The sequence below is a fragment of the Panulirus ornatus genome, chromosome 66 (genome assembly GCF_036320965.1).
Source record: "Panulirus ornatus isolate Po-2019 chromosome 66, ASM3632096v1, whole genome shotgun sequence".
Classification (NCBI taxonomy): Eukaryota; Metazoa; Arthropoda; class Malacostraca; order Decapoda; family Palinuridae; genus Panulirus; species Panulirus ornatus.
In genome coordinates, this window is record NC_092289.1 from 24,958,039 (window position 1) to 24,984,952 (window position 26,914).

Sequence of the window (26,914 nt, forward strand, 5' to 3'; positions counted from 1 at the left end):
TGGGTGATTATTGGTGCATATGCACCTGGGCATGAGAAGAAAGATCAAGAGAGGCAAGTGTTTTGGGAGCAGCTGAATGAGTGTGTTAGTGGTTTTGATGCACGAGACCGGGTCATAGTGATGGGTGATTTGAATGCAAAGGTGAGTAATGTGGCAGTTGAGGGAATAATTGGTATACATGGGGTGTTCAGTGTTGTAAATGGAAATGGTGAAGAGCTTGTAGATTTATGTGCTGAAAAAGGACTGATGATTGGGAATACCTGGTTTAAAAAGCGAGATATACATAAGTATACTTATGTAAGTAGGAGAGATGGCCAGAGAGTGTTATTGGATTACGTGTTAATTGACAGGCGTGCGAAAGAGAGACTTTTGGATGTTAATGTGCTGAGAGGTGCAACTGGAGGGATGTCTGATCATTATCTTGTGGAGGCTAAGGTGAAGATTTGTATGGGTTTTCAGAAAAGAAGAGTGAATGTTGGGGTGAAGAGGGTGGTGAGAGTAAGTGAGCTTGAGAAGGAGACCTGTGTGAGGAAGTACCAGGAGAGACTGAGTACAGAATGGAAAAAGGTGAGAACAATGGAAGTAAGGGGAGTGGGGGAGGAATGGGATGTATTTAGGGAATCAGTGATGGATTGCGCAAAAGATGCTTGTGGCATGAGAAGAGTGGGAGGTGGGTTGATTAGAAAGGGTAGTGAGTGGTGGGATGAAGAAGTAAGAGTGTTAGTGAAAGAGAAGAGAGAGGCATTGGGACGATTTTTGCAGGGAAAAAATGCAATTGAGTGGGAGATGTATAAAAGAAAGAGACAGGAGGTCAAGAGAAAGGTGCAAGAGGTGAAAAAAAGGGCAAATGAGAGTTGGGGTGAGAGAGTATCATTAAATTTTAGGGAGAATAAAAAGATGTTCTGGAAGGAGGTAAATAAAGTGCGTAAGACAAGGGAGCAAATGGGAACTTCGGTGAAGGGCGCAAGTGGGGAGGTGATAACAAGTAGTGGTGATGTGAGAAGGAGATGGAGTGAGTATTTTGAAGGTTTGTTGAATGTGTTTGATGATAGAGTGGCAGATATAGGGTGTTTTGGTCGAGGTGGTGTGCAAAGTGAGAGGGTTAGGGAAAATGATTTGGTAAACAGAGAAGAGGTAGTGAAAGCTTTGCGGAAGATGAAAGCCGGCAAGGCAGCAGGTTTGGATGGTATTGCAGTGGAATTTATTAAAAAAGGGGGTGACTGTATTGTTGACTGGTTGGTAAGGTTATTTAATGTATGTATGACTCATGGTGAGGTGCCTGAGGATTGGCGGAATGCGTGCATAGTGCCATTGTACAAAGGCAAAGGGGATAAGAGTGAGTGCTCAAATTACAGAGGTATAAGTTTGTTGAGTATTCCTGGTAAATTATATGGGAGGGTATTGATTGAGAGGGTGAAGGCATGTACAGAGCATCAGATTGGGGAAGAGCAGTGTGGTTTCAGAAGTGGTAGAGGATGTGTGGATCAGGTGTTTGCTTTGAAGAATGTATGTGAGAAATACTTAGAAAGACAAATGGATTTGTATGTAGCATTTATGGATCTGGAGAAGGCATATGACAGAGTTGATATAGATGCTCTGTGAAAGGTACTAGGAGTATATGGTGTGGGAGGCAAGTTGCTAGAAGCAATGAAAAGTTTTTATCGAGGATGTAAGGCATGTGTACAAGTAGGAAGAGAGGGAAGTGATTGGTTCTCAATGAATGTCAGTTTGCGGCAGGGGTGTGTGATGTCTCCTTGGTTGTTTAATTTGTTTATGGATGGGGTTATTAGGGAGGTGAATGCAAGAGTTTTGGAAAGAGGGGCAAGTATGCAGTCTGTTGTGGATGAAAGGGCTTGGGAAGTGGGTCAGTTGTTGTTTGCTGATGACACTGCGCTGGTGGCTGATTCAGGTGAGAAACTGCAGAGGCTGGTGACTGAGTTTGGTAAAGTGTGTGAGAGAGGAAAGCTGAGGGTGAATGTGAATAAGAGCAAGGTTATTAGGTACAGTAGGGTTGAGGAACAAGTCAATTGGGAGGTAGGTTTGAATGGAGAAAAACTGGAGGAGGTGAAGTGTTTTAGATATCTGGGAGTGGCTTTGGCAGCAGATGGAACCATGGAAGCAGAAGTGAGTCACAGGGTGGGGGGAGGGGGCAAAAGTTCTAGGAGTGTTCAAAAATGTGTGGAAGGCAAGAACGTTATCTCGGAAAGCAAAAATGGGTATGTTTGAAGGAATAGTGGTTCCAACAATGATATATGGTTGCGAGGCTTGGGCTATAGATAGGGTTGTGTGGAGCAGGGTGGATGTGTTGGAAATGAGATGCTTGAGGACAATATGTGGTGTGAGGTGGTTTGATGGAGTAAGTAATGAAAGGGTAAGAGAGATGTGTGGTAATAAAAAGAGTGTGGTTGAGAGAGCAGAAGAGGATGTATTGAAATGATTTGGTCACGGAGAGAATGAGTGAGGAAAGATTGACCAAGAGGATATATATATGTGTCAGAGGTGGAGGGGATGAGGAGAAGTGGGAGACCAAATTGGAGGTGGAAGGATGGAGTGAAAAAGCTTTTGAGCGATCGGGGCCTGAACATGCAGGAGGGTGAAAGGCGTGCAAGGAATAGAGTGAATTGGAATGATGTGGTATACCAGGGTTGACATGCTGTCAGTGGATTGAACCAGGGCATATGAAGCATATAGGGTAAACCATGGAAAGTTTTGTGGTGTCTGGATTTGGAAAGGGAGCTGTGGTGTCGGTGTATTATACATGACAGCTAGAGACTGAGTGTGAACGATTGTGGCCTTTGTTGTCTTTTCCTAGCGCTACCTTGCGCATGTGCGGGGAAGGGGATGTTGTCATTTCACGTGTGGCGGGGTGGCGACGGGAATGAACAAAGGCAGCAAGTATGAATTATGTACATGTGTTAATATGTATATGTCTGTGTATGTATATATATGTATACGTTGAAATGTATAGATATGTATATGTGCGTGTGTGGACTTGTATGTATATACATGTGTATGTGGGTGGGCTGGGCCATTCTTTCATCTTCCCTGCGCTACCTCGCTAACGCCAGAGACAGTGACAAAGTATGATAAATAGATATAAATAGATATCTAAGTTAATCAAAGGATTTTTTTTTTAATTGGACATCAATTATTGTTGATGTAATCAAGTGTAGAACAAAGTTTTCTCATATTATTGTATTTTTTTTTTTAGTGTGTTCTTTATTTTGTGAGGAAGGATGTTATGTGATTTGTTTAACAGAAGTGCACTGCACTTCCAAGAATACTTTTGTTTTGTTGTTGTTGGAGTGACATGGCAGTACAATAAACAAGACTCCTCTCTCCATGTATCTTTATCACCTGAGTTACAAAGAAAGAGTTGTGTGAGTTAGGTGTTATTTGTGACAAAGAGAGATTGTAAGTTTGTGGACAGAATACCAGCAGTCCACATGTGGATAAAGCAGAAAGAAAAGACAGCTACTAGGGTCAAAGGAGTGCAACTTGACAACCACTGAAGTGCTGGATCACTTCACAGCCGTCACTAACCCTCCTAGTACCCAGGTGGGTAGTACCGGTATTATACCTCCCTGATCGGTGGCTGCTTTCCAGGTACGACTTAACTACTACCTACCTTTAGCTTTTGCTTTTGTGGAAATTTGATTACCATAGTATATGGATCATGATTCTGTATGGACAGCCTTTCTTTCAGTACCAACATTAATACTGATTTTTACTATGATGTTTTACAAAGGGGATTTTCATGAGAAAGGTACTTTGAATGATTGTGGATGGGATACATTTTCTGTAGAAAGTTAGGCAGTTTGTAGCTACTAATTTCTCATGCTTGTATCTCTACATTTCTGTTTAAGTCTTTGATGATATAAAAGTGTATCATGAGAACTTCACTGTAAATGCAAAATCTTTTCATACCAATGTTATTTTATAGGATTTACTGAAATGTGTGGAAGGTAGCCAAGGCCGCCGAGAACTACAAGAGGCAGTTGACACAATGCTCACGGTTCTCAAGTGCCTCAATGACTCCATGCACCAGGTTGCCATTGTAGGCTTCCCAGTGAGTTCTTGCTACTGTTTTTCAAAAGCACTTTCATAGATAATAGAGGAAAGACTTTTAGAATAGCACATTTATATTTTTAAGTAATCTGATGAGGACAGGTGTACCAGTTTAAAGGACTTCTTAGAATTTCTGATGATCATATTTTTATGACACATGCTCTGAATATGCCATGTCAAGAAAAAATATGTAAGGATCCTACCCATTTCTTAATTTAGAGGCTAACTAAATGTGTTACATCTCATTTGCAGTCTTAGATGATGAGAAATGTACATGCTAAACCAATTCAGATAAGAGGTTTTACTCATTTCTTTTATGTTACCGAGACAGCATGGGCAGCTGAGGCCCTAATCAAGGCCATCCCATTAATGCTGGGAGATGTATAAAAGAAAGTGGTAGGAGGTCAAGAGGAAGGTGCAAAGGTTGAAAAAGAGGGCAAATGAGAGTTTGGGTGAGAAAGTATCATTAAACTTTAGGGAGAATAAAAAGATGTTTTGGAAGGAGGTAAATAACGTGCATGAGACGAGAACAAATGGGAACTGGAGAAGGGGACAAGGGGGCAGTGAGTGATAACAGGTAGTGATGAAGTGAGGAGATTGAGTGAGTATTTTTAAGGTTTGTTGAATGTGTTTGATAGAGTGGCAGATGTAGGGTGTTTTGGTCGGGGTGGTGTGCGAAGTGAGAGGGTCAGAGAGAATGGTTTGGTTAAGAGATAAGAGGTAGGGAAAGCTTTCCGGAAGATGAAATCTAGTAAGGCAGTTGCTTTGGATGTTATTGCAGTTGATTTTATCAAGAATGGGGAGTGACTTTGTTGTTGTTGGGTTAGTGAAAATATTCATTGTATATATAGATCGAGGATGTAAGGCATGTGTAAGTGTAGGAAGAGAGGAAAGTGATTGGTTCTCAGTGAATGTAGGTTTGCGGCAGGGGTGTGTGATGTCTCCATGGTTGTTTAATTTGTTTATGGATGGGGTTGTTAGGGAGGTGAATGCAAGAGTTTTGGAAAGAGGGGCAAGTATGAAATCTGTTGGGGATGAGAGAGCTTGGGAAGTGAGTCAGTTGTTGTTTGCTGATGATACAGCGCTGGTGGCTGATTCATGTGAGAAACTGCAGAAGCTGGTGACTGAGTTTGGTAAAGAGTGTGAAAGAAGAAAGTTAAGAGTAAATGTGAATAAGAGCAAGGTTATTAGGTACAGTAGGGTTGAGGGTCAAGTCAATTGGGAGGTAAGTTGGAATGGAGAAAAACTGGAGGAAGTAAAGTGTTTTAGATATCTGGGAGTGGATCTGGCAGCGGATGGAACCATGGAAGCGGAAGTGGATCATAGGGTGGGGGAGGGGGCAAAAATTCTGGGAGCCTTGAAGAATGTGTGGAAGTCGAGAACATTATATCGGAAAGCAAAAATGGGTATGTTTGAAGGAATAGTGGTTCCAACAATGTTGTATGGTTGCGAGGCGTGGGCTATGGATAGAGTTGTGCGCAGGAGGATGGATGTGCTGGAAATGAGATGTTTGAGGGCAATGTGTGGTGTGAGGTGGTTTGATCGAGTAAGTAATGTAAGGGTAAGAGAGATGTGTGGAAGTAAAAAGAGCGTGGTTGAGAGAGCAGAAGAGGGTGTTTTGAAATGGTTTGGGCACATGGAGAGAATGAGTGAGGAAAGATTGACCAAGAGGATATATGTGTCGGAGGTGGAGGGAACGAGGAGAAGTGGGAGACCAAATTGGAGGTGGAAAGATGGAGTGAAAAAAATTTTGTGTGATCGGGGCCTGAACATGCAGGAGGATGAAAGGAGGGCAAGGAATAGAGTGAATTGGATTGATGTGGTATACCGGGGTTGACGTGCTGTCAGTTGGTTGAATCAGGGCATGTGAAGCGTCTGGGGTAAACCATGGAAAGCTGTGTTGGTATGTATATTTGCGTGTGTGGACGTATGTATATACATGTGTATGGGGGTGGGTTGGGCCATTTCTTTCGTCTGTTTCCTTGCGCTACCTCGCAAACGCGGGAGACAGCGACAAAGCAAGAAAAAAAAAGAAAAAATATAGATCATGGTGAAGTGTCTGAGGATTGGCAGAATACATGCATAGTGCCATTGTACAGAGGTAAAGGGGATAAAGGTGAGTGTTCAAACTACAGAGGTATAAGTCTATTTAGTATTCCTGGAAAATTGTGTGGGAGGGTATTGATTGAGAGGGTGAAGGCATGATCAGAGCATCAGATTGGGGAGGAGCAGTGTGGTTTCAGAAGTGGTATTGGATGTGTGGATCAGGTGTTTGCTTTGAGGAATGTGTGTGAGAAGTACTTAGAAAAACATATGGATTTGTATGTAGCATTTATAGATCTGGAGAAGGCATATGATATGGTCGATAGAGATGCTTTGTGGAAGGTCTTAAGAGTATACGGTGTGAAAGCTGTTAGAAGCATTGAAAAGATTCTATCAAGGATGTAAGGCATGTGTATGAGAAGGAAGAGAGGAGAGTGATTGGTTGCCAGTAAATGTCAGTCTGCGGCGGGGGTGTAAGATGTCCCCATGGTTATTTGATTTGTTTTATGGATGGGGTGGTTAGGGAGGTAAATGCAAGAGTTTTGGAGAGAGGGGCGAGTATGCACTCTGTTGGGGATGAATGGGCTTGGGAAGTGAGTCAGTTGTTGTTCGCCTATGATACAGCTCTAATGGCTGATTCGAGTGAGAAACTGCAGAAGTTGGTGACTGAGTTTGGAAAAGTGTGTGAAAGGAGAAGGTTGAGAGTAAATGTAAGTAAAAGTTAGGTTATTAGGGTCAATAGGGTTGAGGGACAAGTTAATTGGGATGTAAGTTTGAATGGAGAAAAATTGGAGGAAGTAAAGTGTTTTAGATATCTGGAAGTGGACTTAGCAGCGGATGGAACCATGGAGATAGAAGGATGGAGTGAAAAAGATTTTGAGCGATAGGGACCTGAACATACAGGAGGGTGAAGGGCGTTCAAGGAATAGAGTGAATTGGAACGATGTGGTATACCTGGGTCGACATGCTGTTAATGGATTGAACCAGGGCATGTGAAGCATTTGGGGTAAACGAGGGAAAGTTTTGTGAGGCTTGGATGTGGAAAGGGAGTTGTGGTTTTGGTGAATTGCACATGACAGCTGGAGACTGAATGTGAACAAATGTGGCCTTTGTTTTTTCCTAGTGCTACCTCGGGTGTGCGTGTCGAGGAGTGGGTTACGACATTTCATTTGTGGCGATGGGAATGGGTGAAGGAAGCAAGTATGAATATGTACATGTGTATATATGTATATGTCTGGGTATGTATATGTTGAAATGGAAATGCATAGGTATGTATATGTGCATGTGTGGGCATTTATGTATATACATGTGTATGTGGGTTGGTTGGGCCTTTCTTTCGTCTGTTCCTTTGTGCTACCTCGCTAACGCGGGAGACAGCGACTAAGTATAATGAATAATAAGATATATATATATATATATATATATATATACACATGCACCCTACCTTTGAGCCTGGTACCCATTTACTTTTGTAATCACATTAAGGTTCATTGTTTTACTGGTTAAGCAATTAAGCTGAATATCCAACTCTGTTTTTGTATTCAGAAACTATTGGAGCATGAGTCATATAAGCTCCTTTTTTCTGACTTATTCATCATTTCCTGCATTATAGAGGTAGTACCTGTAACAGACGAAGATGGACTCATTCTCTTACATCCATTCTCTAGCCGTCTTGTTTAATGCACCATAACCACAGCCCCAATCCAAAACCAGGCCCCAGAGACCTTTTTGTGGTTTCCCCATACCCCTTCAGTTGACCTTGTATACCATACTTTCAATTCATTCTATCCTATGCAAGCCTTGCACCCTCCTGCATGTTCAAACCCTGACCACTAAAAAACTATATTCCTTGTGTCTCCAGTTCAGTCTCGCCCTTCTAGTCCACTCATTGTCAACCAATCCTCACTCATTACATTTGAATGGCAAAACCATTTCAGCACATCCTCTTTAGCTCTTTATCCATACTCTTCTATTACCACACAGATCTCTGATTTCTTCCTTGATCAACCTTCCATGCTCTGCAAATTGCCTTCGGACATTTGATTTCCATCACTCACCGTTCCATACATTCTCATCTGTAACCCATGTGTCACATTCATACAACTTTTTTTTGGGACTACCATACTTTCAAAAATACCCATGTTTACCCTCCCAGACTGTGACCTCTCTCTTTCCACACATTGCTTCTTCCCCAACCCAGTGACTAACTTCTGCTTCCATGTCTCCATTCACTATCATATCCACTTCCATGTATTAAAAACACTTCACTTTCTTCATGTTTTCTTCATTCAAACTCACATGCCAACTAACTTTTCTCTTGACACTGCTTAACCTAATAACCTTGCTTTTTATTCACATTTACTTTCAAATTTCTTTTTTCACACTCCCAAACTCAGACAATTGCTTTTACAGTTTCCCACTAAAATCTGCCAACAGTGCTCTCTCATCAGCAAGCAATTACTGACTCACTTCCCAGAACCCCTCACCTGCTTCGCTGTCCGGGATCTTGCATTTACCTCCTACATGACCCTGTCTGTAAACAAATCAAAACCCACAGTGACATCACACTCTCCTGCCATACACTCATTTTCACCCTCTTCTCTTTCCACTCGCACAAATGCCATACTTTCATAATGAAAACTCTTTACAGCTTCTAACAGCTTTCCTCTCATACAGTACATTCATAAGACCTTCCACAAAGCTTCACCGTATGCCCTATCATCTGCTTTCTCCAAATCCATAGGTGCCACATACAGAGCTTTCTGTTTCTCTTAAGTCTTTCTCACATATTCTTCAGGTCAGACACCTGATCCATAAATCCTCTACCATTTCTGGGATCATATTTTTCCTCCCCCAGTATGATGCTCTATGTATGCAATCACCCTTTCAATCACCAATTTCCCATACATTACCAGGTATACTCAACAAACTTATCACGCTGTAAGTCAGACACCCAGATATACATTAGGGTTCCAAAACCTCACAGAATGGCAAAGGATTGGGGTACCAAATTCCTCATGGTAAATTTACATGTTTCTTTGCTTCCAGAAAAAGAAGCCTAAAACACAGAATGAGAACCAAAGGTGTGGAGACAAGAGGTGAAAAAGAAAGGTGGACAGATGTATGATGTCTTATATAAACAAAGCATATTATTGTGATTCTGTTTTGGCATCTTAGATTTAATGTGAAAGACTAGCATACCTGATATGGAGGTTGAAAGATTATTCTGCCCATTACTTCAGGGTACTTATGTCACGATGGTAGTGGTTACTGTATAAAAAGTTTTAAAACGATGTGTTCTTGTATTGCACACATGTCGTTTTTAGGAATAATGTAGTGTTATTATTTGTATTTATGCCATGTTATATTACAGGGTAACTTAGGAGACCTTGGTAAGTTGCTCATGCAAGGTCCCTTCAGCGTTTGGAATGACAGCAAGAAAGGACTCCGAGAGCTGCGACTCAAACCAGCACAGAGACACATTTTCTTATATGAGAAGGTGCTACTCTTTACTAAGCGAGCTGGAAAAGACACAGACCGTGCTACGTATCATTTCAAAAATGCTCTCAAGGTATAGTATTAGATTATTTATTTATATGGTTTCAGAAGTGGTAGAGGATGTGTGGATCAGGTGTTTGCTTTGAAGAATGTATGTGAGAAATACTTAGAAAAGCAAATGGATTTGTATGTAGCATTTATGGATCTGGAGAAGGCTTATGATATAGTTGATAGAGATGCTCTGTGGAAGGTATTAAGAATATATGGTGTGGGAGGCAAGTTGTTAGAAGCAGTGAAAAGTTTTTATCGAGGATGTAAGGCATGTGTACGTGTAGGAAGAGAGGAAAGTGATTGGTTCTCAGTGAATGTAGGTTTGCGGCAGGGGTGTGTGATGTCTCCATGGTTGTTTAATTTGTTTATGGATGGGGTTGTTAGGGAGGTGAATGCAAGAGTTTTGGAAAGAGGGGCAAGTATGAAGTCTGTTGTGGATGAGAGAGCTTGGGAAGTGAGTCAGTTGTTGTTCGCTGATGATATAGCGCTGGTGGCTGATTCATGTGAGAAACTGCATAAGCTGGTGACTGAGTTTGGTAAAGTGTGTGAAAGAAGAAAGTTAAGAGTAAATGTGAATAAGAGCAAGGTTATTAGGTACAGTAGGGTTGAGGGTCAAGTCAATTGGGAGGTAAGTTGAAATGGAGAAAGACTGGAGGAAGTAAAGTGTTTTAGATATCTGGGAGTGGATTTGGCAGCGGATGGAACCATGGAAGCGGAAGTGAATCATAGGGTGGGGGAGGGGGCGAAAATCCTGGGAGCCTTGAAGAATGTGTGGAAGTCGAGAACATCTCGGAAAGCAAAAATGGGTATGTTTGAAGGAATAGTGGTTCCAACAATGTTGTATGGTTGCGAGGCGTGGGCTATGGATAGAGTTGTGCGCAGGAGGGTGAATGTGCTGGAAATGAGATGTTTGAGGACAATGTGTGGTGTGAGGTGGTTTGATCGAGTAAGTAACGTAAGGGTAAGAGAGATGTGTGGAAATAAAAAGAGCTTGGTTGAGAGAGCAGAAGAGGGTGCTTTGAAATGGTTTGGGCACATAGAGAGAATGAGTGAGGAAAGATTGACCAAGAGGATATGTGTGTCGGAGGTGGAGGGAATGAGGAGAAGTGGGAGACCAAATTGGAGGTGGAAAGATGGAGTGAAAAAGATTTTGAGTGATCGGGGCCTGAACATGCAGGAGGGTGAAAGGCGGGCAAGGAATAGAGTGAATTAGATGGATGTGGTATACCGGGGTTGACGTGCTGTCAGTGGATTGAATCAGGGCATGTGAAGCGTCTGGAGTAAACCATGGAAAGTTGTGTGGGGCCTGGATGTGGAAAGGGGGCTGTGGTTTCGGGCATTATTGCATGACAGCTAGAGACTGAGTGTGAACGAATGGGGCCTTTGTTGTCTTTTCCTAGTGCTACCTCGCACACATGAGGGGGGAGGGGGATGGTATTTCATGTGTGGCGAGGTGGCGATGGGAATGAATAAAGGCAGATAGTGTGAATTGTGTGCATGGGTATATATGTATGTGTCTGTGTGTGTATATATATGTGTACATTGAGATGTATAGGTATGTATATTTGCGTGTGTGGACGTGTATGTATATACATGTGTATGGGGGTGGGTTGGGCCATTTCTTTCGTCTGTTTCCTTGCGCTACCTCGCAAATGCGGGAGACAGCGACAAAGCAAAATAATAGTAATAGAAAAAATTTATTATACATAATTGCTGTTTCCTGCATCAGCGAAGTGACGCCAGGAAACAGACGAAGAATGGCCCATCCACTCATATACACATGTATACATAAACGCCCACATACATACATATACATAACATATACATACACATGTACATATTCATACTTGCTTGCCTTTATCCATTCCTGTCGCTACCCCGTCCCACTGGAAACAGCATCGCTACACCCTGCTTCAGTGAGGTAGTGCCTGGAAAACAGACAAAAAAGGCCATGTTTGTTCACCCTTAGTCTCTATCTGTCATGAGTAATGCACCGAAACCACAGCTCTCTATCCACATCTAGGCCCCACAGACCTTTCCATGGTTTACCCTAGACATTTTACAAGCCCTGGTTCAGTCTATTGACAGCATGTCGACCCTGGTATACCACATCATTCCAATTCACTCTATTCCTTGCACGCCTCTCACCACCCTTTCATTACTTACTTAATCAAACCTCCTCACACCACACATTGTCCTCAAACATCTCATTTCCAGCACATCCACCCTCCTCCGCACAACTCTATCTATAGCGCACGCCTCGCAACCATATAACATTGTTGGAACCACTATTCCTTCAAACATGCCCATTTTTGCTTTCCAAGATAACGTTCTCGGCCCACACATTCTTCAACGCTCCCAGAACTTTCTCCCCCTCCCCCACCCTATGATTCACTTCTGCTTCCATGGTTCCATCCACTGCCAAATCCACTCCCAGATATCTAAAACACTTCACTTCCTCCAGTTTTTCTCCATTCAAACTTACCTCCCAATTGACTTGTCCCTCAACCTTACTGTACCTAATAACCTTGCTCTTATTCACATTTACTCTCAGCTTTCTTCTTTCACACACTTTACCAAACTTGGTCACCAGCTTCTGCAGTTTTTCACCCGAATCAGCCACTAGCGCTGTATCATCAGTGAACAACAACTGACTCACTTCCCAAGCTCTCTCATCCACAACAGACTGCATACTTGCCCCTCTTTCCAAAACTCTTGCATTCACCTCCCTAACAACCCCATCCATAAACAAATTAAACAACCATGGAGACATTACGCACCCCTGCCACAAACCAACATTCACTGAGAACCAATCACTTTCCTCTGTTCTTACAAGAACACATGCTTTAGGAGTAGTGCCACTACTTCCTTAGCTCTTGTCCTCTCACCAACCCCTGACTTCACTCCTAAGACTTTTCCAAACCATTCTTCCCCTTTACCCTTGAGCTTCATTTCACTCAGGGCCAGAACATCCAGGTTTCTTTCCTCAAACAACTACCTATCTCTCCTTTCTTCTCATTTTGGTTATATCCAGACAAATTCAAACACCCCAATCTGAGCCTTCGAGGAGGATGAGCACTCCATGCTTGACTCCTTATTCTGTTTCTCATTAGAAATTGAAATACAAGGAGGGAAGGGTTTTCAGTCCCCTGCTCCCACCCCATGTTAGTTGCCTTCTATGACACACGGGGAATATGTGGGAAGTATTCTTTCTCTCCTATCTCAGGGATATATATGTATATGTCTGTGTGTGTGTATGTATGTGTTTATATATGTTGATATGTATATGTATGGGCATTTATGTAGATATATATTTGCTTTGTCGCTGTCTCCCGCGTTAGCGAGGTAGCACAAGGAAACAGACGAAAGAATGGCCCAACCCACCCACATACACATGTATATACATACATGTCCACACACGCAAATATACATACCTATACATCTCAACGTATACATATATATACACACACAGACATATACATATATATACACATGTACATAATTCATACTGTTTGCCTTTATTCATTCCCATTGCCACCTCGCCACACATGAAATAACAACCCCCCCCCCCCCATGTGTGTGAGGTAGCGCTATGAAAAGACAACAAAGGCCCCATTCGTTCACACTCAGTCTCTAGCTGTCATGTAATACTGCACCGAAATCACAGCTCCCTTTCCACATCCAGGCCCTACAGAACTTTCCATGGTTCACCCCAGACACTTCACTTGCCCTGGTTCAATCCATTGACAGCACGTCGACCCCAGTATACCACATCGTTCCAGTTCACTCTATTCCTTGCATGCCTTTCACCCTCCTGCATGTTCAGGCCCCGATCACTCAAAATCTTTTTCACTCCATCTTTCCACCTCCAATTTGGTCTCCCACTTCTCCTCGTTCCCTCCACCTCTGACACATATATCTTCTTGGTCAATCTTTCCTCACTCATTCTCTCCATGTGACCAAACCATTTCAAAACACCCTCTTCTGCTCTCTCAACCACACTCTTTTTATTACCACACATCTCTCTTACCCTATTATTACTTACTCGATCAAACCACCTCACACCACATATTGTCCTCAAACATCTCATTTCCAGCACATCCACCCTCCTGTGCACAACTCTATCCATAGCCCACGCCTCACAACCATACAACATTATTGGAACCACTATTCCTTCAAACATACCCATTTTTGCTTTCCAAGATAATGCTTTCAACTTCCACACATTCTTCAATGCTCCCAGAATTTTCGCCCCCTCCCCCATCCTACGATTCACCTCTGCTTCCATGGTTCCATCCGCTGCCAAATCCACTCCCAGATATCTAAAACACTTCACTTCCTCCAGTTTTTCTCCATTCAAACTTACCTCCCAACTGACTTGACCCTCAACCCTACTGTACCAAATAACCTTGTTCTTATTCACATTTACTCTCAACTTCCTTCTTTCACACACTTTACCAAACTCAGTCACCAGCTTCTGCAGTTTCTCACATGAATCAGCCACCTGCGCTGTATCATCAGCGAACAACTGACTCACTTCCCAAGCTCTCTCATCCACAACAGACGGCATACTTGCCCCTCTTTCCGAAACACTTGCATTCACCTCCCTAACAACCCCATCCATAAACAAATTAAACAACCATGGAGACATCACACACCCCTGCCGCAAACCTACATTCACTGAGAACCAATCACTTTCCTCTCTTCCTACACGTACACATGCCTTACATCCTCAATAAAAACTTTTCAATGCTTCTAACAACTTGTCTCCCACACCATATATTCTTAATACCATCCACAGAGCCTCTCTATCAACTCTGTCATATGCCTTCTCCAGTTCCATAAATGCTACATACAAATCCATTAGCTTTTCTAAGTATTTCTCACATACATTCTTCAAAGCAAACACCTGATCCACACATCTTCTACCAATTCTGAAACCACACTGCCCTTCCCCAATCTGATGCTCTGTACATGCCTTCACCCTCTCAATCAATACCCTCCCATATAGTTTCCCAGGAATACTCAACAAACTTATAATTTGAGCACTAACCTTTGTCCCCTTTGCCTTTGTACAATAGCACTATGTAAGCATTCTGCCAATCCTCAGGCACCTCACCATGAATAATACATACATTAATTAACCTTACCAACTAGTCAATAATACAGTCACCCCCTTTTTTAATAAATTCCACTGCAATACCATCCAAACCCGCTGCTTTGCCGGCTTTCATCTTCCGCAAAGCTTTTACTACCTCTTCTCTGTTTACCAAATCATTTTCCCTAATCCTCTCACTTTGCACACCACCTCGACCAAAACACCCGATATCTGCCACTTTATCATCAAACACATTCAACAAACCTTCAAAATACTCACTCCATCTCCTTCTCACATCACCACCACTTGTTATCACCTCCCCATTAGCCCCCTTCCCCGAAGTTCTCATTTGTTCCCCTGTCTTACGCACTTTATTAACCTTCTTCCAAAACATCTTTTTATTCTCCCTAAAATTTAATGGTACTCTCTCACCCCAACTCTCATTGCCCTCTTTTTCACCTCTTGCACCTTTCTCTTGACCTCCTGCCTCTTTCTTTTATACATCTCCCACTCATTTGCATTATTTCCCTGCAAAAATCGTCCAAATGCCTCTCTCTTCTTTTTCTCTAATAATCTTACTTCTTCATCCCACCACTCACTACCCTTTCTAATCTGCCCACCTCCCACGCTTCTCATGCCACAAGCATCTTTTGCGCAAGCCATCACTGCTTCCCTAAATACATTCCATTCCTCCCCCACTCCCCTTACTTCCATTGTTCTCACCTTTTTCCTGTCTGTACTCAGTCTCTCCTGGTACTTCCTCACACAAGTCTCCTTCCCAAGCTCACTTACTCTTACCACTCTCTTCACCCCAATATTCTCTCTTCTTTTCTGAAAACCTCTACATATCTTCACCTTCGCCTCCACAAGATAATGATCAGACATCCCTCCAGTTGCACCTCTCAGCACATTAACATACAAAAGTCTCTCTTTTGCGCGCCTATCAATTAACACGTAATCCAATAACGCTCTCTGGCCATCTCTCCTACTTACATACATATACTTATGTATATCTCTCTTTTTAAACCAGGTATTCCCAATCACCAGTCCTTTTTCAGCACATAAATCTACAAGCTCTTCACCATTTCCATTTACAACACTGAACACCCTTTGTATACCAATTATTCCCTCAACTGCCACATTACTCACCTTTGCATTCAAATCACCCATCACTATAACCCGGTCTTGTGCATCAAAACCGCTAACACACTCATTCAGCTGCTCCCAAAACACTTGCCTCTCATGATCTTGCTTCTCATGCCCAGGTGCATATGCACCAATAATCACCCATCTCTCTCCATCAACTTTCAGTTTTACGCATATCAATCTAGAGTTTACTTTCTTACACTCTATCAAACACTCCCACTACTCCTGTTTCAGGAGTAGTGCAACTCCTTCTCTTGCCCTTGTCATGTCACTAACCCCTGACTTTACTCCCAAGACATTCCCAAACCACTCTTCCCCTTTACCCTTTAGCTCCGTTTCACTTAGAGCCAAAACATCCAGGTTCCTTTCTTCAAACATACTACCTGTCTCTCCTTTTTTCTCATCTTGGTTACATCCAAACACATTCAGACACCCGAATCTGAGCCTTCGAGGAGGATGAGCACTCCCCGTGTGACTCCTTCTTCTGTTTCCCCTTTTAGAAAGTTAAAATACAAGGAGGGGAGGGTTTCTAGCCCCCCGCTCCCGTCCCCTTTAGTCACCTTCTACGACATGTGAGGAATGCGGGGGAAGTATTTCTCCCATATCCCCAGGGATAGAATATGTACATGTGTATATATGTATATGTCTGTGTATGTATAAGTATGTATACGTTGAAATGTTTCGGTATGTATATGTGCGTGTGTGGGCGTTTATTTATATACATTTATATACATGATTGGGCCATTCTTTCGTCTGTTTCCTTGCGCTACCTCGCTAATGCAGGAGACAGCAACAAAGGATAATAAAAGACTGAAATAGAAAAATGAATAAAAAAAGTTTGTTAAGTATACCAGGAAAATTGTATGCAAGAATGTTATTTAATTGTGATGGAAGTGACTGAATGCATAATAAGTGAAGAGCAAAAGGGTTATAGGAAAAGTAGGGATGTGTGAATCAGATTTTTGTGGTAAAGATGACCATGGAAAAGTATTAAGTGAAAGGTAAGAAGTTGTATGCAGCTTTTGTGGATCTGGAGAAAGCATATGACAAAGTTGAGTGGTATGCTTTATGGGATGTGTTACGGATATATGGGGTACGGGGACAACTGTTGGATGGTGTGAAAGACTTCTATAGAGGAGCAAATGCATGTGTAAGAGTGGATGGAGAGCTGAGAGAAAGTTTTGGGTTTCATGTAGGTGTGAGGCAGGGCTGTGTGATGTCATCATGGCATTTTGATATATATGTGGAGGAGAGAGAGAAGAGAGATGAAAGCAAAACTAGAGAAAATGGTGGATAGTGGCAAGCCTGTTTGGGGATGATACTGTGTTGTTTAGTGAGAGTGAAGAGAATTTGAAGAAGTTTGTGTGTTTTATGATGTGTGTAAGCATTAAAGATCCTCGCATTAACCCCTCCTCCAACCATCTACGTAAACAGATTAAACGTCCAAGGTGACATCACATACCCCTCCCCTAGACTTGGAACCACTCACCCTCCACTCTTTTTTTCCACTAACATGGTTTACTTTCTTGATAAAACCTTCTCACTGCTTTTATTAAGTAGTATCCCACACCATATAATTGTAACACTTGTCTTCTTCCCCAGAAGTGTTTTCCCTCTAAGCCATCTCCCTTATGCATGCAAGATGCCATTGCTCATGGGGCAAACCTGCAGAGAAAATAAATGTTGGATTTGTAGTTTGGCAATCCTTTTTCAGTGAGGTGTTACTTTGTGAACAATTTTCTGGTTCTGTTTCTCTGCTTTATTGGATTGATTGAGTTAGGAGGTAGATCAGTGCCTTGGAGTAAGTAAGGGTTTGGTGATGTCTTCACTGCAGTGTTCTTTGTTGAGCTGATTGTGATGCCAAGATGAGTAAGCAGTTGCTATCACAAATGAGTGGTTAGCAATGGATGGGGTAAAGCTAACAATGCCTCACCAGTTTAATTATCCAAGAGATACCACATTGCTCACAACAGTTATCTGTGGATGGGGTAAAGCTAACAATGCCTCACCAGCTTAATTATCCAAGAGATACCACATTGCTCACAAAAAGTATCTTAAAAAAGAAAAGGCTTTTCAAACTTAAAACCTACATTTCTTTCTTGAATGAAGTAAAGATGTTGGATATAAGAAATACATAAATCACTAATGTCCATTTAATTTCATACATTCAAGATATTATTAATACCTTTTTTCAACACAGATGTCACAGGTAGGGCTCACGGAAAGTGTACGTGGAAATAAAGGTGATATACGCAAGTTTGAGGTGTGGCTTCAAGGGCGACAGGAAGTTCACATTATACTTGCCCCATCAGTTGAAGTTAAGGAAATGTGGGTGAAAGAAATAAAACGAGTTCTACTTGACCAGTTTGAGTACCTTAAGGGTGAAAATATAAAGCAGTACTCCTCCAGGATTCAAAAAGGAGCAAGTTTAAATGGTATCAGAATTCCCCCTCTTTCACCAACAACACAACATAGGTCAGTATTTACGTGCAATATGTAAAGCCATGTTGTTTGGTAATAATTCAGTATTGAAACACATTTATCATGAAGATACAGGTAGAATATCAGAAATCTGTAATCCATGGGACCTAGCAATGTTGGGATTATAGAATTTTACACTTTTTGGAAATACTTGGGCCTCAGATTGTGGTGTGAATATATCATAACCTGAGGAGTCTTTTGTGTACTTACTGCAGTAGTAAATAAAACATATTTTGTATGATACAGTATGTAAATATAAAAAGAATATTCAGTGGAAATTTTACAAAGGTTATCTCATGGAAGCTTGTTTTTCAAGCTGGCGGTAATCTTGAATGCCCAGGACTACAGATTCTGGGACTTGATGTTTCTTAGTAATATGGATTGTTTATATTCTACCTGTACATAAGAAAACTTGTATATAGTTAGAAATGTAATTTTGGGACCTCATTTATGGGGCTCCTGCGACCTTGAGGTCGCAGGGTAAGGTGGATTCTCTAAAGTTGGAAAGTCATCATTGATGCAGTACATACTCAATTGTCTACTGACAGTGTTTATAATTTAGTTTTGTGACATTTAACATGTATGTACAGGAAGAATATTTTTTAATACATATTCGCCATTTCCTGCACTAGCAAGGTAGTGTCAAGAACAGATAACTGAGCCTAAGAGGGAAAAATGTTTTTTGTTTTGTATTATGTACAAGTGTATAGCATAGAGTATAAAACATTTAATAAATATTTAGAGAGACTATTAACTGGAAGTTCATGCTTCAAGTTGGCAGTAATTCTGATGGCTCAAAGCAACAGACTTTAGGAATTTATGGATTTCATAAATGTGGATTTTTTATATATATCCTGTTCTATACCTAAACCAACTCATACATAGATACATTTGCTATGCAGTCTTAACATCTCTTTTTTGGGGATGTGCTTTATGTGGCAGTAGAGTAAGTTGGGAAACTCTGGAGCTAGAAAGTCCTTGACAATGCTCAGCCTTTCCATCTGCTGATAATGATATAGCTCTGTCAAAGGTGACTTTCTACTCATAGTCACTACTTGCAGTTGGAGTCTAGGGATGTTAGCCATGTATAAATACTTGCATATATTTCTTTTCTTTCTTTCAAACTATTCGCCATTTCCTGCGTTAGCAAGGTAGCGTTAAGAACAGAGGACTGTGCCTCTGAGGGAATATCCTCACCTGGCCCCCTTCTCTGTTCCTTCTTTTGGAAAATTAAAAAAAAACAAGAGGGGAGGATTTCCAGCCCCCTGCTCCCTCCCCTTTTAGTCGCCTTCTACGACATGCAGGGAATACGTGGGAAGTATTCTTTCTCCCCTATCCCCAGGGATAACTTCACATGCCCTGATTCAATCCACTGACATCATGTCAACCCCGGTATACCACATCGATCCAATTCACTCTATTCCTTGCCCGCCTTTCACCCTCCTGCATGTTCAGGCCCCGATCACTCAAAATCTTTTTCACTCCATCTTTCCACCTCCAATTTGGTCTCCCACTTCTCCTCGTTCCCTCCACCTCCGACACACATATCCTTTTGGTCAATCTTTCCTCACTCATTCTCTCCATGTGCCCAGACCATTTCAAAACACCCTCTTCTGCTTTCTCAAGCACGCTCTTTTTATTTCCACACATCTCTCTTACCCTTACATTACTTACTCGATCAAACCACCTCACACCACACATTGTCCTCAAACATCTCATTTCCAGCACATCCACTCTCCTGCGCACAAATCTATCCATAGCCCACGCCTCGCAACCATACAACATTGTTGGAACCACTATTCCTTCAAACATACCCATTTTTGCTTTCCGAGATAATGTTCTCGACTTCGACACATTCTTCAAGGCTCCCAGGATTTTTGCCCCCTCCCCCACCCTATGATCCACTTCCGCTTCCATGGTTCCATCCGCTGCCAGATCCACTCCCAGATATGTAAAACACTTTACTTCCTCCAGCTTTTCTCCATTCAAACTTACCTCCCAATTGACTTGACCCTCAACCCTACTGTACCTAATAACCTTGCTCTTATTCACATTTACTCTTAACTTTCTTCTTCCACACACTTTACCAAACTCAGTAACCAGCTTCTGCAGTTTCTCACATGAATCAGCCACCAGCGCTGTATCATCAGCGAACAACTGACTCACTTCCCAAGCTCTCATCCCCAACAGACTTCATATTTGCCCCTCTTTCCAAAACTCTTGCATTCACATCCCTAACAACCCCATCCATAAACAAATTAAACAACCATGGAGACATCACACACCCCTGCCGCAAACCTACATTCACTGAGAACCAATCACTTTCCTCTCTTCCTACACGTACACATGCCTTACATCCTCGATAAAAACTTTTCACTGCTTCTAACAACCTGCCTCCCACACCATATATTCTTAATACCTTCCACAGAGCATCTCTATCAACTCTATCTTATGCCTTCTCCAGATCCATAAATGCCACATACAAATCCATTTGCTTTTCTAAGTATTTCTCACATACATTCTTCAAAGCAAACACCTGATCCACACATCCTCTACCACTTCTGAAACCACACTACTCTTCCCCAATCTGATGCTCTGTACATGCCTTCTCCCTCTCAATCAATACCCTCCCATATAATTTACCAGGAATACTCAACAAACTTATACCTCTGTAATTTGAGCACTCACTCTTATCCCCTTTGCCTTTGCACAGTGGCATTATGCAAGCATTCCGCCAATCCTCAGGCACCTCACCATGAATCATACATACATTAATTAACCTTACCAACCAGTCAACAATACAGTCACCCCCTTTTTTAATAAATTCCACTGCAATACCATCCAAACCTGCTTCCTTGCCGGCTTTCATCTTCCGCAAGGCTTTTACTACCTCTTCTCTGTTCACCAAATCATTTTCCCTAACCCTCTCACTTTGCACACCACCTCGACCAAAACACCCTATATCTGCCACTCTATCATCAAACACATTCAACAAACCTTCAAAATACTCACTCCATCTCCTTCTCACATGACCACTACTTGTTATCACCTCCCCATTAGCCCCCTTCGCCGAAGTTCCCATTTGCTCCCTTGTCTTACGCACTTTATTTACCTTCTTCCAAAACATCTTTTTATTCTCCCTAAAATTTAATGATACTCTCTCACCCCAACTCTCATTTGCCCTCTTTTTCACCTCTTGCACCTTTCTCTTGGCCTCCTGTCTCTTTCTTTTATACATCTCCCACTCATTTGCATCTGCAAAAATCGTCCAAATGCCTCTCTCTTCTCTTTCACTAGTAATCTTACTTCTTCATCCCACCACTCACTACCCTTTCTAATCAACCCACTTCCCACGCTTCTCATGCCACAAGCATCTTTTGCGCACTCCATCACTGATTCCCTAAATACATTCCATTCCTCCCCCACTCCCCTTACTTCCATTGTTCTCACCTTTTTCCATTCTGTACTCAGTCTCTCCTGGTACTTCCTCACACAAGTCTCCTTCCCAAGCTCACTTACTCTCACCACCCTCTTCACCCCAACATTCACTCTTCTTTTCTGAAAACCCATACAAATCTTCACCTTAGCCTCCACAAGATAATGATCAGACATCCCTCCAGTTGCACCTCTCAGCACATTAACATCCAAAAGTCTCTCTTTCGCGCGCCTATCAATTAACACGTAATCCAATAACGCTCTCTGGCCATCTCTCCTACTTACATACATACACTTATGTATATCTTGCTTTTTAAACCAGGTATTCCCAATCACCAGTCCTTATTCAGCACATAAATCTACAAGCTCTTCACCATTTCCATTTACAACTCTGAACACCCCATGTATACCAATTATTCCCTCAACTGCCACATTACTCACCTTTGCATTCAAATCACCCATCACTATAACCCGGTCTTGTGCATCAAAACCGCTAACACACTCATTCAGCTGCTCCCAAAACACTTGCCTCTCATGATCTTTCTTCTCATGCCCAGGTGCATATGCATCAATAATCACCCATCTCTCTCCATCAACTTTCAGTTTTACCCATATTAATCGAGAATTTACTTTCTTACATTCTATCACATACTCCCACAACTCCTGTTTCAGGAGTAGTGCTACTCCTTCCCTTGCTCTTGTCCACTCACTAACCCCTGACTTTATTCCCAAGACATTCCCAAACCACTCTTCCCCTTTACCCTTGAGCTTCATTTCACTCAGAGCCAAAACATCCAGGTTCCTTTCCTCAAACATACTACCTATCTCTCCTTTTTTCACATCTTGGTTACATCCACTCACATTTAGACACCCCAATCTGAGTCTACGAGGAGGATGAGCACTCCCCGCATGACTCCTTCTGTTTCCCATTTTTAGAAAGTTAAAATACAAGGAGGGGAGGATTTCTGGCCCCCCGCTCCCGTCACCTCTAGTCGCCTTCTACGACACGTGAGGAATGTGTGGGAAGTATTCTTTCACCCCTATCCCCAGGGATAATATATATATATATATATATATATATATATATATATATATATATATATATATATATATATATATATACGTATATACATACATATACACACATACACACACATACACACACACACACACACATATACATATATATATATATATATATATATATATATATATATATATATATTTTATATTTTTTTTATTATACTTTGTCGCTGTCTCCCGCGTTTGCGAGGTAGCGCAAGGAAACAGACGAAAGAAATGGCCCCCCCCCCCATACCCATGTATATACATACGTCCACACACGCGAATATACATACCTACACAGCTTTCCATGGTTTACCCCAGACGCTTCACATGCCTTGATTCAATCCACTGACAGCACGTCAACCCCGGTATACCACATCGCTCCAATTCACTCTATTCCTTGCCCTCCTTTCACCCTCCTGCATGTTCAGGCCCCGATCACACAAAATCTTTTTCACTCCATCTTTCCACCTCCAATTTGGTCTCCCTCTTCTCCTCGTTCCCTCCACCTCCGACACATATATCCTCTTGGTCAATCTTTCCTCACTCATTCTCTCCATGTGCCCAAACCACTTCAAAACACCCTCTTCTGCTCTCTCAACCACGCTCTTTTTATTTCCACACATCTCTCTTACCCTTACGTTACTCACTCGATCAAACCACCTCACACCACACATTGTCCTCAAACATCTCATTTCCAGCACATCCATCCTCCTGCGCACAACTCTATCCATAGCCCACGCCTCGCAACCATACAACATTGTTGGAACCACTATTCCTTCAAACATACCCATTTTTGCTTTCCGAGATAATGTTCTCGACTTCCACACATTCTTCAAGGCCCCCAGAATTTTCGCCCCCTCCCCCACCCTATGATCCACTTCCGCTTCCATGGTTCCATCCGCTGCCAGATCCACTCCCAGATATCTAAAACACTTCACTTCCTCCAGTTTTTCTCCATTCAAACTCACCTCCCAATTGACTTGACCCTCAACCCTACTGTACCTAATAACCTTGCTCTTATTCACATTTACTCTTAACTTTCTTCTTCCACACACTTTACCAAACTCAGTCACCAGCTTCTGCAGTTTCTCACATGAATCAGCCACCAGCGCTGTATCATCAGCGAACAACAACTGACTCACTTCCCAAGCTCTCTCATCCCCAACAGACTTCATACTTGCCCCTCTTTCCAAAACTCTTGCATTTACCTCCCTAACAACCCCATCCATAAACAAATTAAACAACCATGGAGACATCACACACCCCTGCCGCAAACCTACATTCACTGAGAACCAATCACTTTCCTCTCTTCCTACACGTACACATGCCTTACATCCTTGATAAAAACTTTTCACTGCTTCTAACAACTTTCCTCCCACACCATATATTCTTAATACCTTCCACAGAGCATCTCTATCAACTCTATCATATGCCTTCTCCAGATCCATAAATGCTACATACAAATCCATTTGCTTTTCTAAGTGTATATATATATATATATATATATATATATATATATTTTTTTTTTCTTTTATACTTTGTCGCTGTCTCCCGCGTTTGCGAGGTAGCGCAAGGAAACAGACGAAAGAAATGGCCCAACCCCCCCCCATACACATGTACATACACACGTCCACACACGCAAATATACATACCTACACAGCTTTCCATGGTTTACCCCGGACGCTTCACATGCCTTGATTCAATCCACTGACAGCACGTCAACCCCTGTATACCACATCACTCCAATTCGCTCTATTTCTTGCCCTCCTTTCACCCTCCTGCATGTTCAGGCCCTGATCACACAAAATCCTTTTCACTCCATCTTTCCACCTCCAATTTGGTCTCCCTCTTCTCCTCGTTCCCTCCACCTCCGACACATATATCCTCTTGGTCAATCTTTCCTCACTCATTCTCTCCATGTGCCCAAACCATTTCAAAACACCATATATATATATATATATATATATATATATATATATATATATATATATATATATATATACAAATGGATTTGTGTATATATATATATATATATATATATATATATATATATATATATATATATATATATAAATATATTTTTTTTTTTTCTTTTTTTTTTCAAACTTCGCCATTTCCCGCGTTAGCGAGGTAGTGTTAAGAACAGAGGACTGGGCCATTGAGGGCATATCCTCACCTGGCCCCCTTCTCTGTTCCTTCTTTTGGAACATTATCTCGGAAAGCAAAAATGGGTATGTTTGAAGGAATAGTGGTTCCAACAATGTTGTATGGTTGCGAGGCGTGGACTATGGATAGAGTTGTGCGCAGGAGGATGGATGTGCTGGAAATGAGGTGTTTGAGGACAATGTGTGGTGTGAGGTGGTTTGATCGAGTAAGTAACGTAAGGGTAAGAGAGATGTGTGGAAATAAAAAGAGCGTGGTTGAGAGAGCAGAAGAGGGTGTTTTGAAATGGTTTGGTCACATGGAGAGAATGAGTGAGGAAAGATTGACCAAGAGGATATATGTGTCGGAGGTGGAGGGAACGAGGAGAAGAGGGAGACCAAATTGGAGGTGGAAAGATGGAGTGAAAAAGATTTTGTGTGATCGGGGCCTGAACATGCAGGAGGGTGAAAGGAGGGCAAGGAATAGAGTAAATTGGATCAATGTGGTATATCGGGGTTGACGTGCTGTCAGTGGATTGAAGCAGAGCATGTGAAGCGTCTGGGGTAAACCATGGAAAGCTGTGTAGGTATGTATATTTGCATGTGTGGACGTATGTATATACATGTGTATGGGGGTGGGTTGGGCCATTTCTTTCGTCTGTTTCCTTGCGCTACCTCGCAAACGCGGGAGACAGCGGCAAAGGAAAAAAAAAATATATATATATATTTTTTTTCACACACTTTACCAAACTCAGTCACCAGCTTCTGCAGTTTCTCACATGAATCAGCCACCAGCGCTGTATCATCAGCGAACAACAACTGACTCACTTCCCAAGCTCTCATCCCCAACAGACTTCATACTTGCCCCTCTTTCCAAAACTCTTGCATTCACCTCCCTAACAACCCCATCCATAAACAAATTAAACAAACATGGAGACATCACACACCCCTGCCGCAAACCTACATTCACTGAGAACCAATCACTTTCCTCTCTTCCTACACGTACACATGCCTTACATGCTTGTGGCATGAGAAGAGTGGGAGGTGGGCTGTTTAGAAAGGGTAGTGAGTGGTGGGATGAAGAAGTAAGAGTATTAGTGAAAGAGAAGAGAGAGGCATTTGGACGATTTTTGCAGGGAAAAAATGCAATTGAGTGGGAGAAGTATAAAAGAAAGAGACAGGAGGTCAAGAGAAAGGTGCAAGAGGTGAAAAAAAGGGCAAATGAGAGTTGGGGTGAGAGACTATCAGTAAATTTTAGGGAGAATAAAAAGATGTTCTGGAAGGAGGTAAATAGGGTGCGTAAGACAAGGGAGCAAATGGGAACTTCAGTGAAGGGCGTAAATGGGGAGGTGATAACAAGTAGCGGTGATGTGAGAAGGAGATGGAATGAGTATTTTGAAGGTTTGTTGAATGTGTCTGATGACAGAGTGGCAGATATAGGGTGTTTTGGTCGAGGTGGTGTGCAAAGTGAGAGGGTTAGGGAAAATGATTTGGTAAACAGAGAAGAGGTAGTAAAAGCTTTGCGGAAGATGAAAGCCGGCAAGGCAGCAGGTTTGGATGGTATTGCAGTGGAATTTATTAAGAAAGGGGGTGACTGTATTGTTGACTGGTTGGTAAGGTTATTTAATGTATGTATGACTCATGGTGAGGTGCCTGAGGATTGGCGGAATGCGTGCGTAGTGCCATTGTACAAAGGCAAAGGGGATAAGAGTGAGTGCTCAAATTACAGAGGTATAAGTTTGTTGAGTATTCCTGGGAAATTATATGGGAGGGTATTGATTGAGAGGGTGAAGGCATGTACAGAGCATCAGATTGGGGAAGAGCAGTGCGGTTTCAGAAGTGGTAGAGGATGTGTGGACCAGGTGTTTGCTTTGAAGAATGTATG

General features: G+C 42.1%; 1 protein-coding gene across 6 annotated transcripts in view; it reads left to right on the top strand.

Annotated features, from left to right (window-relative positions):
• The window catches only part of LOC139746697 (guanine nucleotide exchange factor DBS-like), a 542,611-nt gene that overhangs the window by 478,134 nt on the left and 37,563 nt on the right, over window positions 1-26,914 (top strand). For all 6 annotated transcript variants that reach the window (XM_071658145.1, XM_071658146.1, XM_071658147.1 and 3 more), the window contains 3 exons: window positions 3,944-4,069; window positions 9,485-9,682; window positions 18,105-18,379. In XM_071658145.1, the coding sequence (XP_071514246.1) occupies window positions 3,944-4,069; window positions 9,485-9,682; window positions 18,105-18,379 (599 nt within the window). The remainder of the gene's footprint in view (window positions 1-3,943; window positions 4,070-9,484; window positions 9,683-18,104; window positions 18,380-26,914) is intronic.